General features: G+C 42.3%; 2 protein-coding genes and 1 long non-coding RNA gene across 3 annotated transcripts in view; 2 read left to right on the plus strand and 1 right to left on the minus strand.

The window, feature by feature from the left end:
* Positions 1–15902, minus strand: part of LOC307038538 — a 295724-nt gene that overhangs the window by 226618 nt on the left and 53204 nt on the right. The gene's annotated exons all lie outside the window — the stretch shown is intronic.
* On the plus strand, positions 1903–5015 carry LOC307040763 (E3 SUMO-protein ligase ZBED1-like). Its single transcript, XM_079683889.1, has 2 exons — positions 1903–3600; positions 3806–5015. The coding sequence occupies exons 1-2, from the start codon at positions 1984–1986 to the stop codon at positions 4292–4294; spliced, it is 2106 nt and encodes a 701-aa protein (XP_079540015.1). The 5' UTR covers positions 1903–1983; the 3' UTR covers positions 4295–5015.
* The window catches only part of LOC307041372 (uncharacterized protein), a 43191-nt gene continuing 41152 nt past the window's right edge, over positions 13864–15902 (plus strand). The window contains exon 1 of the mRNA XM_079684733.1: positions 13864–13998. The gene's annotated coding sequence lies outside the window, so the exon portion shown is untranslated. The remainder of the gene's footprint in view (positions 13999–15902) is intronic.

Below are 15902 nucleotides of genomic sequence, written 5' to 3' on the forward strand. Positions count from 1 at the left end.
TGAGGTGCTGGACTCCAGTGAACACTATTACGGGCACTATAGAGCACGCACAAAAAAACTCCCCACAGGCAAACACACAGTAAACCCGCGACTGTTACAATGAAGGCTCGATAATCAGCTCACGGTATATAGGCAGGGGTAAAGTGCTATTTTTTACGAGTGGGGAGCGGACCTCACCTCCTCTAGGGGGGTCCGGGGGGATGCTCCCCCGGGAAGATTTTTTTTAAATATTGAAGTTAAAAGCATCAATCTGGTGCACTTTGAGAGCAACATTAAGATATCTATGGATACATCTCTCAACACCCAGATGAAACACAACTGTAAGCAGATGTTCTTTTTCTTTATGGATATTTTACAAATCACTCCCCTTTCAAACTGTATTCTTGTTTTACTGCCATATAGTATTTTATAACTGTTTTTCCTTTATTCTCTTTTTTTTTTTTTATAACTACAATGATCATATGAAGTTGTGCCGCGGAAATAATCTTTTGAATAATTTTTGACCGAACCGTTTGAGACCCACTGAGATAACTTAGACTAAAGTTAACTATCTAAACACTCAGAAAGTCCTTTAGCTCACCTGAGCCTCTCAGTCTGAGAGGAGAGCTCTCCTCCAGCTTGTTGTGGAACAAACAGCTCCGGATGTCCGTTAGTGCAGCTAGCTAACCAGATGCTAACAACACGGTCCCTGCTGCTGGCACCGGTCCCTCTCTCTCTCCCCCTCTCTCACACACACTAAATGCGCTATTTCCGCACACACACAGAGCCGCGAGCTTGAATGACACAAGCACACTTTTATTTCCATGCAACTCTCTGATTGGTCTGGTGTCTTGCCTCTGTTGCATTCACTGAACACGGGAAATTACATTCCTGCCGTCCTTTCTAGTGTCTTGATATGGTTCACGTAAAGCACGGTTAATGTATTATATTATTGAGGTAGAATTGTCCGGGGCTACAGAAAAAACATTCGGGGCAGGCCAAAATATTATTTTACCAACAATGTGGAATTTATTGGCTACATATTACACAGATTATGCACAGCGGGAGCAGCAATAACCGTCAAATAATAATTCAGACAGGGGAGCTCCGCACCCCCTGCCTGCCGCTAGGGGGTGCTGCAGCGCCCTCAGCACCCCCCTTCCCGCGCCCATGAGTTTAGGTAGTTTGAGAAGTGATTTAAATAGCTACGTGTGATATTCTAACCTGAAGTGTGTTTTGTCCGCTCACCGCAGCAGGTGATCATGCAGAGCTGCGTGTCGACTCGTCAGCAGCTGCTGATCTCTCTCTCCCGTCAGATTAGACTTCACTCGTGTTTATGTCCATATTGATCAGATCCAGCTAGTTCTAGCTAATATGACTACCTGATTATTAAAAGACACCTAAACAATAAGTGTCGCTATGCAACTGGGTGAGGCCACAAAGTATAGCGCAGCATTATGCGTTTGTTTACATGCCGACCGGAACCCCGAGGCATTACCAACAGATCAACGCACAATCAACCCATACAGGACATCTATTTTTTCACATTAAGTGTTAGACATTAGAATTGACTACTCTTGTCTGTCACATAAGGGTGTCGTATTGTCATACTGATATTCTGTACAAACTGTGAAGTCCACTGAGACAAATGTAACATTTGTGATATTGGGCTTTATAAATAAACATTGATTGATTGATTGATTGATTGACATAAGTGGCGCAACTGAAGCGGTATTGCGCTAAAGGGAACTCATTTTGACCGAAGAGATTTAGATTTGCCGGCTAACGGGAACTCTGACGTTGCCATTTTGTGTGCTTCGCGGATGCGCTCGACTCTTCTCGACTTCTGCTCGGGTCTGCTTGGTCATCTTCCGGATGAGGAGGCATTCGTTCGACCAACTTACAGTAGATAATAGTGGTGTCAACAATAATCGATTCGGCGATGCATCGCAATGCGGGGCATGCACGATTCAGCATCGATGCGGCAAAGTGCCATAATCGATTATGTTTTCTGGCCTCCAGTGGAAAGTTGTGGGGGCAATTGCTCTGTCGCTAGTTTGGAGTTTTAAACTACAACTCCAGTTTAAAACTGTGTTAAACTCCAAACTAGTGACAGAACAATTGCCCCGCGAAGTTTCAATTACTTCCGGCGGCATCATAACAACATTAATCAAGATGGCTGAGGCGGAGGGAGATGACCACGATAGACGGACCATTAAAAACGCACCCAAAGCGTGGAAAGCTGACATCTGGGCACATTTTGGATTCTACGAAGTAAATGGGAAACTAGACAAGACTTACGCGGTGTGTAAAACCTGCCACACTAAAATCAAGCACGTTGGCAACACAACTAACTTCACAAATCATGTTGATCGCTGGCATCCTGAGTTGGCTTCAAAAGCAACACAAAAAGTTGATATATCCCAGCCAAGAATTGACGAGTCGCTAGTGTCAACGTTGCCACACAACTCTGAGAGAGCAAAGAGGATCACACGATCGGTGGCATGTTTCATAGCGAAAGATCTACGACCCTATTCTGTGGTAGAAAATGTGGGGTTTCGCCACATGCTTAAAACACTTGAGCCCCGGTATAAGCTACCGACAAGAGCTACTTTCACGGATTCTGCGCTTCCCGCAATATACAAAGAAACCAAAGCAAAGGTAATGGAATCCATGTGTAAAGCCAGTCGTGTAGCCATTACAAGTGACGCCTGGACTTCAGTCGCAACAGAGTCCTATGTAACCATAACGGCACATTATATTAGCGAGGATTGGCAGATTGCATCACATGTGCTGCAGACGAGAGCAGTTTATGAGAGCCACACTGGTGCTCATATGGCGAGGCTACTCTTGGATGTTGTTGAGGAATGGCAGCTAACAGATAAAAGTGTTGTGCTGGTGACGGACAACGCCGCTAATATGATAAGTGCTGCTGAAATTGGGAAGTTCCCTCATGTTAAATGCTTCGCGCATACGTTGAACCTCGCTGCGCAGCGGGCGCTTAAGCTACCGACGGTCTCCAGGCTTCTGGGCAGAGTCCGACGCATCTCAGCATACTTCCACCGCAGCACAAAGGCAAAGCACCTGCTTGAAGAAAACCAGAGGGTTGTTCTTAAACTGACAAGTCCACTGAAACTAATAACTGATGTCGCCACAAGGTGGAATAGTGCTCACGATATGATGGAGAGGTTTTTGCAACTGCAAGCTGCAGTGCATGCCACACTGCTGTCGCCTGCCCTAAATGTAGATGAAAGTGACATCGTCACTCTCAGCAGAGCAGATCTGGCTAACATGGAGGAAGCAGTGAAGACATTAAAACCAGTGAAGGATGCCACTGTTTTTATGTCAGAGGAGAGCAGTCCTACAGTCAGCCTCATTGCACCAGTATATGCCCAACTCCTCCATAACATGTCAGACACTATTGGAGACCAACCACTGATCCGGGATGTGAAGAATGCCATCAAAACAGATCTCCTTAAGAGGTACAACAGTGGGGCAGAGAAGAAGATCCTTCATACATCCTCTGCCCTGGATCCTCGCTTTAAGGGGTTACCTTTCCTGACAGAAGAGGAGAGATTAGATGTCTACGCAGGAGTGACTTCAGAGGCTGCATCCCTGGAGGTAATTGAATTTCTACTTGTAAAACTTATGGAATATCTTTCAATTCAATTGTAATAACAATGTAATGTTAAATAAGCAGCTGCATAGTCAGTAAAATGTTAAGACTGAGAAAAATAGTTATCTGTTGTGATGTGAGCTGCAGCATTGGCTGAGAAAGTGCTGCTAACTGCTGTTTTTTGCTCTTATTTATTTTGTTCAAACACAGTATGAGAGGAGACGTAGGACAGAAGATGAAGCGCCTGGCAGAACAGGAAGTTCAGGAACCAATGAAGAGTTGCTGTCCGTGGATGACAATGTGTCTGACTTAGCAGGCCCCTCTGCCCCCAAAAGAAGAGCCTCGTCATCGCTGCTTGTGAGTTTGCTGGGAGCTGCTTTCAATGACATCAGTGAACCTGCAGGACAGAGTAAGACCGCCGATGCCAGTGCTGACGAGGAAATGGAATTGTACTGTAGATCTCCAGCTGCACCTCTCTCTGAGGATCCCTTGGACTGGTGGCATCGCCATAAGGGCACATTTCCTCTCCTCTCTAGGTTGGCAAAGAGATACTTGTGCATCCCAGGGACAAGTGTGTCAGCAGAGAGAGTATTCTCCACTGCAGGAGATATTATCACTGCAAAAAGAAGCGCTCTCAAACCGGACCATGTTGATCAGCTTGTGTTTTTGCACAAGAACCTTGAAATTCCCAAATGCTGAACAGTGAGAAGTTATGATGTAGGCTTAGGTCAAACTATATATTTCCTCACTCTGAAACGGATTGTTTATGATGGTGATGTTGAACTCAGATGGAAGAAGTTGTTTGCACAAATTTGGTAGTAGCCTAAGCCTACACACTTTATTTTTGGTTTACATTACAATATATTTCTCATCTTGATATTTTGTTGTATGCAGCTGATGTGATTGCCAGGTAGGATTCTCATCTCAGGTATATAATTGTTGTCATTGTCTTAAAGCTGCTAAGCTGTTGTTTTGTTGAAAAAAGTTGCACTTGACTTTACTACTTGAAAAAAGTTTCACAGTAATAAGTGGTTACTGTGTGTTGCACTGAGTATTTTTATTGCTGGGTGCCTGGGTGGTTGGTTGTTGTTACAATAGTGTGACTGATTACTGTTTGCACAGGAGTTCAGGAAGTGACCTGTTGTAGAGCGTCTATTTTATTGTGTGTAAAATAACTGCTGGACAATATTGGCTGTAATTGCTCTATTCAATTTCAAATGGTTCTAAAGCAGAGAGAAGAGAAACATTTCTTATTCAAAGCAGTGATTTATGTTTTCTTTTTTTTCAGGTTTGAAAATGCCATATCCAATACCCTGTACCATTTTTTATTATTATTTAATTTTATTTAATGACATTTATGTCAAAGATGCAGGAGAGTGATAATACACACATAGCAGCCAATAAAATCTATCCTATCTGACTGCTTGTATTGCCTCATGACTCACGAAAAAAGTCCCTTGTTGTGTGCAGTAGAATTGTGATGCATCGCAATGCATCGCAATGCATCGTAGAATCGAATCGAATCGAATCGTTACCTGGTGAATCGTAATCGAATTGAATTGTGAGGGCAGTGCCAATGCACACCCCTAGTAGATAACATTACAAACATTTTTAACAGGGGCCATAATAGTGTAAATAATGTTTGTTTTGGCAGTTTCAACTGAATGTAATGTTTTCTACTTTTTTACATCTGGGAAGGCATTTGCCTTCATCTGATGGAAAGTGTCTTGACCAACAACTTAAGTATTTCTTATAGCTATGCAGGGCATGCAAGCGAGCAAACACAAACAAGAACAAACAAACAAGTGAAATGAAGAAAAAAACAATTGTATTGTACAATATAATATTGTGGTGTTTCATCTTATAATTCAGTCGAGAGAATGCACCAGACAGCATCTAAGACCTGCAAAAATCTAAATTTTCTAGGGGGAGCCCCCCCAAACCCTTTGTGCCATTTCGTCCGCGCGCATTTTTCAGGGCAATCTCTATTGGGCTCAGGGCCATCTGTAAATTAGCTTAGATGGCCCACAGGGCCATCTCCCAAAATCCTTAATGTCATGCACTGGCATAACACACTGCTTCAAACTTATGCAGTTACACTTTTTCCCTGTCCGTGCTGAATATGGCGTAGTGCCCGTGTGCTTATTAAAACACCGGTTTCTGGTATGAGCTGCTTCCTGAATGGCATAGTGCCACAGGTTTTTAGGCAGATCACTGTCAATAAGCATACACCTGGCCATTTCAAAAAGAGTGCGTCCTTCTCTTTCAGCTGTCCCGTTTTAATGTGGGGAATAAGGACAAGTCGTCTCATGTCTGATCTTGTTCTTTCTCAATAGAGTCTTTAACTCCTTACTAGTGAACTCGATGCCATTATCTGATCTAATGCATTTCACAGTCCCCACTGTTCGAAATGGGGGGGAGCCAGGGGAGCTTGGATCCCCCGAAGAGGGAGGGAGCTCCCCTGAAGGCCGACTTTGAGATAAATAGGGGGAGCCCAAAACAATCGTGCATATTTGTGTCACACAGATTAGAAATGTTGAGTTTCTGTAAATAAAAGTTCTTGAAATAAATAATAGTTATTGTTCATTACAGTTTCTGAATATTTGTTTTATATATTTGTGAATATTTCTGGGTGTTGCCATCGTGGCGGCGCTGCATTCTTTACGCTACTTACGTTGCTATGGTTACGGTGGCGATACCGGCGTGGTATTTGAAATGTTCATATTGATATTTTTTTAACTCTGGCTTTGTGATAAAAAAATATGGCAAAACGAAAACAGCCATGCCTCGCAGCTTTTGGATTCACAAGCAAAGAAGCAAAGGAGTCTAAAAATGACAACGTGAACGGAAAACAACTTTTAGTTGGCCGGCTGTAAGCGGCGTTAGGGTCGAGTTTGACAGCTCCACACCGAGGGAGAGGCCTGCCGATGCGGAGCCTGAAGAGGCTTCAACAACGGCCACAGCCGCCGGCGTAGTGACACCGTCTGTAGTAGTAGCAGAGTGATTTTATAGCAATTGATCGAATCCGCGCTGCTGCGCCAGTCAACAGAGCGTACGCGTGGTATATTTAGTAGCAGGATGTGCACTGAAAAATAGGACTCCCCCGAAAGCAAATGGGTAATTTGAACACTGGGGAGCTACATCTGCCAGATACTTCTCAGTGGCTTGAACTGCGTCACTTAGACCCTCCAGAAAAACACGGGCCAAAATCCTTAATTACGCGGGCTAAAATCATTGATTATGCGGGCTAAAATCCTTGATTATGCGATAAAAATGCGGGGTTTTTATGTGATTTTATGCGGGAAAATTGCGGGAAGTTGCGTAATATGCGGAAAGTTGCGAACAGTTGTGAAATATGCGGGAAGCGGAAAAAAGGCGATTATTCTCCCGCACCCTGTTACTAGGCTACTACTGAATGAAAGGGAGCACTTTTAAAGAGTTGCTATGATAAACAAGCATACTAGAAGCAAGCTCACACACACACACACACACACACACACACACACACACACACACACACACACACACACACACACACACACACACACACACACACACACGTCCTCCTCCTCCTCCTCCTCATTCTGTTTTCATTTACTCGTTCGTTATCTGACCAGCTTCAATATTGTAGGCTACTCACCTCGTTTCTTGCAACCCTCGAAAGGGTTTTGGAGGTTGAAGCCTCTGTGAGCGTGAGTTGCTTGGCTTTCTTGTCCGCAGCAGAAACCATTTTTGAATGTTTGAGCGAATCGAAGTGGGTATTCACAGTCGATTTCCTTTTATGCTCCAACACACAGTTGCACGGGGTACAGAACAGTTTCCCCCCACTTTCGTGCAAGACATTGGGGTACTGCTTTGCCCGGTCTTTAGCTAAAATGTTCGAGGGTAAATGTGATGGATTCGATTTGTTCATCTTGGTGTGTGAATTCCACACCTTCACACGAGGGTGTTTGCCTTCTGTGATGCGCGGGCTGATGACGTTGCGTCATCATCACTACTCGTCAAGACGAGTTAACTTTTTTATTTATTTTTCTCAACTTTGTGTGGAAAAATGCGGGGATTATGCGGCCTTTTGATAAATATGCGGACTTTTAAAAATCTGCGGGATTTTGCTGATTATGCGGGAAATTCTGCGATCGCAGAATCGCGTTTTTCTGGAGGGTCTAGTCACTCCTCGCTTTCAGGAAATAAACAAACACTGCCCCTTTACACACATCTGTAAATGAGTGCATATACTTGAAGCCATTTATGGACTCGTTATTAACTGGACCGGCTAGATCAGTGTTCACCAACTCAAGTGGTGTGTTTGCTTTATCGGTCAGATCTCTGTTTCTCGTTTGGGTAAACCTTCCCTCTATGCATACTGTACAATCTTTATCAGGCTTACGCTCTGTACCCTTAATATGCACACCTACAGTTACATCCTGCAGCTTTAAAACATCCTCATAATTACAGTGACCCATAATCTCATGCCACGTTTGGAGATCATGGCTGACATGACACTTATCTTCAACATCACACTCTGTTTGCAAATAGTACATTTTCTTACATACGTAAATGTCAAACCTGGTACCATCCGGTAAAATCAGAGCATCTTTACCTTCGTCAAAGAACACCTTGGCGCCGTTAGCTGTAGCAGACTTCACCGAAAAGAGTTGTTGGGGGTACGATGGGATGTATAGTGCGTTCTTCAGAGTCACTTTACACCGTAGTCCCTCGCTGTCTATCAGACACATCTCTGCTTCTCCTCTGCCTTGCACCACCCCGAAGGTGCACCTCCCGTCTGCCAATTCCATGCTGTGTCTCTCCGGCTTGAAGGTGCTGTCAAAAATCTTGAATTTCTTCTTATCGTTGATGATGTGGGACGACGCTCCCGTGTCCACGATCAATCCTTTTCTGTGGATCTGTAGTTGTTGTCTCTGTAGGCTGGTCTCTTCAGCTCGCACTTTGAGGGTGTAGTCATCTCCTCCCGCAGCTTCTCCGGTACCACCTGGCATGCTCGCGCACCGAGCGGCATCACCACGGTCCTTCTTTGTGCACGCGTTGTCTGTGTGCCCTTTGCTTTTACAAAAGCTACACCAGACTTTCTTTCTGCGGTCATCTTTTCAATGGCCTTTCTCTCCGCATCGCCAACATGCGCCGACGTGTTCTCCGTCGCCATCGGGGATGAATCGTTTGGCGGGCTTTCTCTTTGTTGCTGCTTGGACCCTCAGCACCCTCTCGCTCGTCTCGTCTGAGGCTGGGGCTGAATCTTCTGAGGCCTCGAAGTTCCTCAACTTCGCCTTGAACTGTCCCAACGTTACTTCACTGTCACCGTGTGTCACCACCATTAGAGTGAACGGCTTGTATTTTTCGGGTAATCCCCGCATAACCATCGCCATCATTAGTCCCTCACTCGGTGCTTCTCCCGCGCTCCTGAGTAACGTAAAGATCTGCTCAGCTCGGATAATGTAGCCTACTCTGTCACCATCTCATAGAGAGCCGCAGTGACGCGTCCTTAAACCCGGAAGTAAACTTCTTCCGGTTCCTTCGTCTAAAACGCAATGCAATTTCTCCATAGGATTTTGGAAAATAGCTCGAAATAAGGTCTGTGGTTGACACATATTTAAGAGATGGATCACGTTTTGTTCAGCCGGATAATATCCACATGTCAACCCTACTTTTATAATTTTTGAATAATAAATCTAGTCGGCAGAAGCAAAATGCTAACGTTATGCTATAAACGAAATACAAGCCAGTACAGCAGCAGGGTCGCACGACTTCAACGTCACGCCAACTTAAGATCGTTTCAACTGACTTGCACTGAAACTGCACTTTGAAAACTTTAAATATATTAACATTTTAAACTGTATACCCCGGTTATCTAGGCCCGTTTTGTTTAATGTATACCACGTTTATCTAGGCCCTTTTTGTTTTATGTATACATGTCACACTGTGGGAAACGATATTTCGATATTTCTGGATGTATAACACATGTAGAATTTTTGACAATAAAGCTGAATTTGACTTTCGCGTGCTTGCATATTTTAACAAAGCTTTTCATTTTAGCCACACTGAATTTAACTAGAAGTCATGGCTGTGTCAATTACCAGTCTGATATCGTTTTACAAAGATGACAAGAAGAGTGTAGATAGAGGAGAGAACCACTACAAGTCAGGACACGTTACAGTGCAGCCTAGATGAAGGTGTGCTTACCGGTGTTGTCAGGGCTAGCATGAGGGACAAGGTTTATAGTGTCGGTGAGTAGTGATAGCAAGAGTACCGTTAACCTTTTAAGACCGAGTTAATTTATTCACATTAATTCCCATCAACAAATCAATTTTATGTGTCACATGAAATCTTTATTAGGCAAGGCAAGTTTATTTATATAGCACTTTTCAACACAAGGCAATTCAAAGTGCTTTACAAAAAATGAAAGACATTAAGAAAATGGCATTTAAAATCAGTCATTAAAAAGAAAAGCTAATAAAATAAACATTAAAAGAAAAAATACATGGATAAAAGTTACAGTGCAGTCTAAGATATTAATAGTTCAATTAAGAGCAGCGGCAAAAAGAAAAGTCTTCCCCCTGGATTTAAAAGTAGTAAGTTGCAGCGGACCTGCAGGTTTCTGGGAGTTTGTTCCAGATATTTGGAGCATAATAACTGTACACTGCAGTACCATGTTTAGTTCTGACTCTGGGGACAGAAAGCTGACCAGTCCCTGAAGACCTGAGAGATCTGGATGGTTCATCATTTAGCAGGAGGTCAGAAATGCATTTTGGTCCTAAACCATTCAGTGCTTTATAAACAGCAGCAGTATTTTGAAATCTATTCTTTGACACACAGGAAGCCAGTGTAAAGACTTCAGAACAGGAGTGATGTGATCCACTTTCTTAGTGTTAGTGAGGACTCGAGCAGCGGTGTTCTGAATCAGCTGCAGCTTTCTAATAGATTTTTTAGTGAGACCTGTGAAGACACCATTGCAGTAGTCCAGTCTACTGAAGATAAAAGCATGGACACGTTTTTCCAAATCCTGCTGTGACTTTAGTCTTTTAATCCTAGATATGTTCTTTAGGTGATAGTAAGCTGATTTAGTAACTGTTTTAATGTGACTGTTGAAACCAATAACTAATTTAACCCGCTGACAAGAGAGCCTACCTCCGAAGATCGTGACTGGCTGAGGGACAGACTCGGGGGCAGGTTCTCAGGAATTTCTTGGCTTCTCTCCCCCGAGCCAGAAGAGGAACACTACAGCTTGGAAACACTTACTGTTCCTGAAATGATCAAATCTGTTGGGCATCAGGGACCTGAGGCAATTGTGGCAAGCATGGCATTGTCTGAAGAGCAACAGAGGGCAATTCAGGTGGCTACCACTGGTCAGCGAACCAACCAAAACTGGCATTTGTTCAGGAAAGGAAGGTTGACTGCCAGCAACTTTGGAGCTGTCCTGAGGTCAAAGCGTGTGACTGCTTCCTTTATTGCCAGGGTGCTAAGGCAACAACAGGCCCTTGATAGTGTTTTGTCTGTACAGTGGGGGACTATGAATGAATGTGAGGGCGTCAGGGCATTCACCACTGCAACTCAGATGCAGGTCCATGAGTCAGATTTGTGGCTCTCCCAATCAGGAATGTTGGGGGCATCTCCAGATGGTCTGGTAGGGTCTTCCGCTGTGCTTGAGGTAAAGTGTCCCTACGGAGCAAGGGAAATGACAATTAGTGAAGCATTGCAAATCAAGGGCTTCTTTGTCAGTAAGGAAGGAGAAACATTCAGCCTGCCTGAGGAACATCCTTACTGGCACCAAGTGCAAGGTCAGCTTCACCTCACTGCAAGAAAGAAGAAGAAATAATAAAATTGTGAATTGTTTTTAGTTTACATTTACTCGCCTTTGCAATGTTGTGGTTGTTAGAGTGTTAGGTTTTCTGTCAGCTCGTCTGGTGGGAAGATATAAAATATAGTTTCATGGAAGTCACACCGTCACATATACTGTAAGAGCATTAAGACATACAGTACATAGGCTAAAACAGAACATCTAAAGATATAACCTTGCACTTTGATAAGTCTCGTGAACATTTTCACTATTTTGACATTTTTATAGATGAAAATTGAACTAAAGAAATAAATGGTAGATTAATCCATATTGAAAATAGGTGTCAGCTGCTACACCAATTATAATAGTTATATTTCTTAATTAATTAAGATAAGATATTACTGTATTGATCCCAATTTGGGAAATGTTTGTGTTGCAGCAGCATAACAAGAAAAACAAAATATAAGTTATTATATATACAAAAGTATGTGAGGGATGGAATATTAAATTGAATATAAATGTAAAATGTACATGTGATTTCACGTCCAAGAGAAGCTATGGAGCAGAGAGTTCTCTGCCAGCCAGAGGTGATTTGTTATTAGTTCAATATGTCAAACTGATTTCCCTGACTACAATCTTTAGTTACATGGTGAAACGTTATGCTGCTTGTACTAATAAGACTTATCATACAAGCCACACAGGTTTTAATAGGATGTATTCATTATCTTTACTTGTGTTGCGGTCTTTTCAGCAGCGCCATCTCTATAACGGCGATACAGTCACTACCCATTATTTACATTTCACCGTGACATGGACAAAAATGTAACGTCAGCTTACCTCATGGCACGAATCCAGACTCTCCTTTGGAAAACATTGGCCGGGAAACGATAGAACAAGCACGTTTCATGCGAAGACCTGTGGCTGCAACCCGGAGCAAAGCAACAAACCATTGCGTAGCTAACTAGTAGCGCTAGCTTTAGCTGACGTTAGCCAACGAAACGGACTGCCGAGTAAAATTGGAAAACACTGGTAATTAATTATTCTATAATTTGTAAAACTACGGTGTTAAAAACGACAATTTCAAAAATACAGATTCTAATGGTCAGATATAGATATACAGATACTAAAGATAGGCAGGTACTTGCTTTTAAGCAGAACACAGGGGGAAACAAACTTAGCGGGAGTGTTTACGTGTTCGGCGTAATGACGTACAACGGCCTCGACAATTTCTGTAGTCCTATTCAGCCATTCGGTAACAACCATCGTTTTTCAGACACGTAAACTCTTCAAAAATCCCCAGTGGGGTCACTGCTGATGTATTTAATGTCGTAGAACAAAACGTCAATTACCTCTTAAATTTGTGTCAACCACAGACCTTATTTCGAGCTATTTTCCAAAACCCTATGGAAAAAATGCATTGCTTTTTGAGGAAGGAACCGGAAGTGCTAAAAATGCTAACTTACTTCCGGGTTTTACGACGCGTCACTGCGGCTCTCTATTATCAGCTTTCTCTTCACACAATACGTCTCCCTGCAGTATCAACACTAATTCGACTGACTTTTACATTTGATCTAATTCATAGATTATATTATATTTACACCATAACGGTGCACAGCTGATATAAAAGGATTTGTAGTTTTTAAAGATATTACTGATTTTCTTTGAATATAAGAATGTAAATACTGATTCTGAAATAATACAGCAATATGCTGTAAAATTATTTGAAGACATGAATAAAACTACACATCTTCAGATGTTGTACATACATAAGTGTCCTACACTAATAATACAAAGTTGGACTTCCGGTTATGGCGCAGTGCTGGTGAGACGCATCTCCATGAGGCTCCGAAGCTAATATATTGAATTAATTATTCAGAAGACCACAACTTCCTTTAAATACACATTATCTTAAACAAAAGATTACCTGTCAACATTATGCCAGAAAGACCTCATAAAGCAGGTCCACAGACCCCTGCAGCATCGAAAACGTCAATCTCGCAAGCTAAAGCTAGCTCAGCTGCTGCTAGCTAGCCAATGAAGGTGGAAGACCAGGAAAATAGGGACCGTCGCAACAACCTGAGGCTCATCGGCTTGCCTGAAAAAGCTGAGGGTCAAGACGTGTGTGCTTTTTTGGAGCAATGGCTACCTAGAGCCCTGGGCACCGACACTTTTTTCATACCGCCCGTTATTGAGAGAGCACACTGAATAGGACGTCTAATCGCTGGACAGGACCCGAAACCAAGGGCGGTAATTGTGAGGTTCCTTAACTACAGAGACAAGGAAAACGCTATGCGAGCAGCCCGGTGACAGGGAACAGTGCGTTTTGAAAATCACAACGTCAGATTATATCCAGACCACTCAGCGGAGACTCACCGGCAACAGAAACTCTTCGAGGCAGTGAAAAAGCAGCTACAATCCATGGGGCTCCGCTACGGGATGTTCTACCTGGCTGTCTTGGTAGTAACACAAGACGTACAGCGACACTCCTTCAACACGGTCCCCGACACAGAGAACTTTGTCCAAAAGCTACAGAAGGACGCAAGGCCCACGCCAGTGCCAAGCTAGAACGTTTAGCTAAACAGAGGCTTTGACACCATGGACTTGCTACAACGAGGTAAATCTTCGTAATAACGACTTTATGTTATCGGCTGAAAGACATTCCTGTTTCAGTTATTTAATTTCCATCTAAAGTACAAACCCTTTCACATTATTATTCAGGTTTGTCTGTTTGTGACGGGATCATGGTTGTTCAGTGAATTCTCTAACTACAGATGATCTTGAGCATGAATGTATATGTGTATTGTATATGTGTATGTATATACAGTATATATATATATATATATATATATATATGTGTATGTGTGTGTGTATGTATGAATATACAGTATATATGCTATTATTATTCATTTAAAAAAAGAAAGAAAAAAAGAATGTCCATGGTTCGATCCAATAAAAGGCTTTTTATTGTACTATTTTATTTGTATCGCTCTGCTCTCTTGTTCTGAAAGATTGGCAAGTGGTCTAAATGTTTAATATTGCTGGAGCCTACGGAAGTATGAGAGTCTCCACGTTTCTGCGCTACGCTGCCCTCACTATGAGGATCAAGCATGTAGACTAGAGTAACCAAAATCTTTAGTTGCCTAGGGGGTTTTAGGGAAGTTCAGGGGGGATATTCAGGGTGTCTTGCTTATTGTATATATGGTATAATTATCCTACTGTTGTTGGTATTCATTTATTTTCTGTTTCTCTATTTTGATAAAAAGAGCAGTAGCTAATAGATATATCCCTGTGGTGTTACACTATACAATTCACTCCACACTAAATGGCAGGTAAAACAGACATAAAGATCACATCCTGGAATGTGAGAGGATTGAATAAGCTTGTTAAGCTAAAACAGGTATTAGGCAGAATTGGACTTCTAAAATCACACATCGTTTTTATTCAAGAGTCCCATTTAACTGATATTACTAAAGTTAAAAAAAGATGGCCTGGACAAGTCTTTCCAGCCCCATTTAGCTCGCAGGCCAGAGGGGTTATTATTTTGATCCACAAATCAATCCCATTCAGACTTAGCCATGAAATAATTAACCCGGCAGGAAGATACATTATTTTGCAAGGAAAGATATTAGAGACTCAAATTACACTGGTCAATGTTTACGGACCTAACGAGGATAATCATGGCTTTTTTAGGAATTTATTTCTTACTGTATCCTCTATTCCTGGACAATATATAATAGGCGGAGACTATAACTTTGTGCTGGACCCATGAGAAGGACCACTCCTCAGGCATTGATGTTTCTCATCCGCAAGCTAGAAAGGTGCTGCTTCAATCTATAAACGATCTTAATTTAATTGAAGTCTGGAGAAAGCTACATCCTACAAAAAAACATTTCTCATGTTATTCAGGTACTTATAAGAAGTCATCACGTATTGACTACTTTCTGATCTCCATGGCCTTATTATCACATGTGAATGAATGCAGTTATGACAGCATAGTATTGTCCGATCATGCACCCATCTCATTAACCCTCCATATACCGAGGCTTGTTTGGTGTCCTTCTAGGTGGCGCCTCCAAACCAAATGGTTACAAGACCCAACATTTGTAGAATTTCTTGGTAATAATATTGATAATTATTTTTGTATGAACACAGGTCAGACTAGTGCAGGCATAAGATGGGAAGCATTTAAAGCCTTCAGTAGGGGCGTGATGATTAGCTATACAAGCTTAAAATCAAAAGCTCACTAAAGAGTTAACCAACCTTGAGGCTCAAATTAAAACTCTGGAACTTGACCTATACCAAAATGATATACCAGAGAAACATAAAGCGCTCCTTCTGTTGAGAGCTAAGTATAAAGAGCTACCTGCTAGTAAAATTGCAGCAAACCTCCTTTGGTTAAAGCAATCTTACTATGACCAAGATGACAAAGCTGGCAAGCTTCTTGCATGGAGAATAAAGAAAATGCAATTGGATAGAGCTATAAACTCAAATAAGATACTCAGGGATACTCACCCCCTT

This window comes from Notothenia rossii (genome assembly GCF_949606895.1).
Source record: "Notothenia rossii genome assembly, chromosome: 5".
Classification (NCBI taxonomy): Eukaryota; Metazoa; Chordata; class Actinopteri; order Perciformes; family Nototheniidae; genus Notothenia; species Notothenia rossii.

Coding starts and splice junctions, on each gene's coding strand:
- LOC307040763 (XM_079683889.1), top strand. CDS start 1,984: ATGTTTTCTGGCCTCCAGTGGAAAGTTGTGGGGGCAATTGCTCTGTCG. Junction 3,601..3,805: donor CAGAGGCTGCATCCCTGGAG/GTAATTGAATTT, acceptor GTTCAAACACAG/TATGAGAGGAGACGTAGGAC.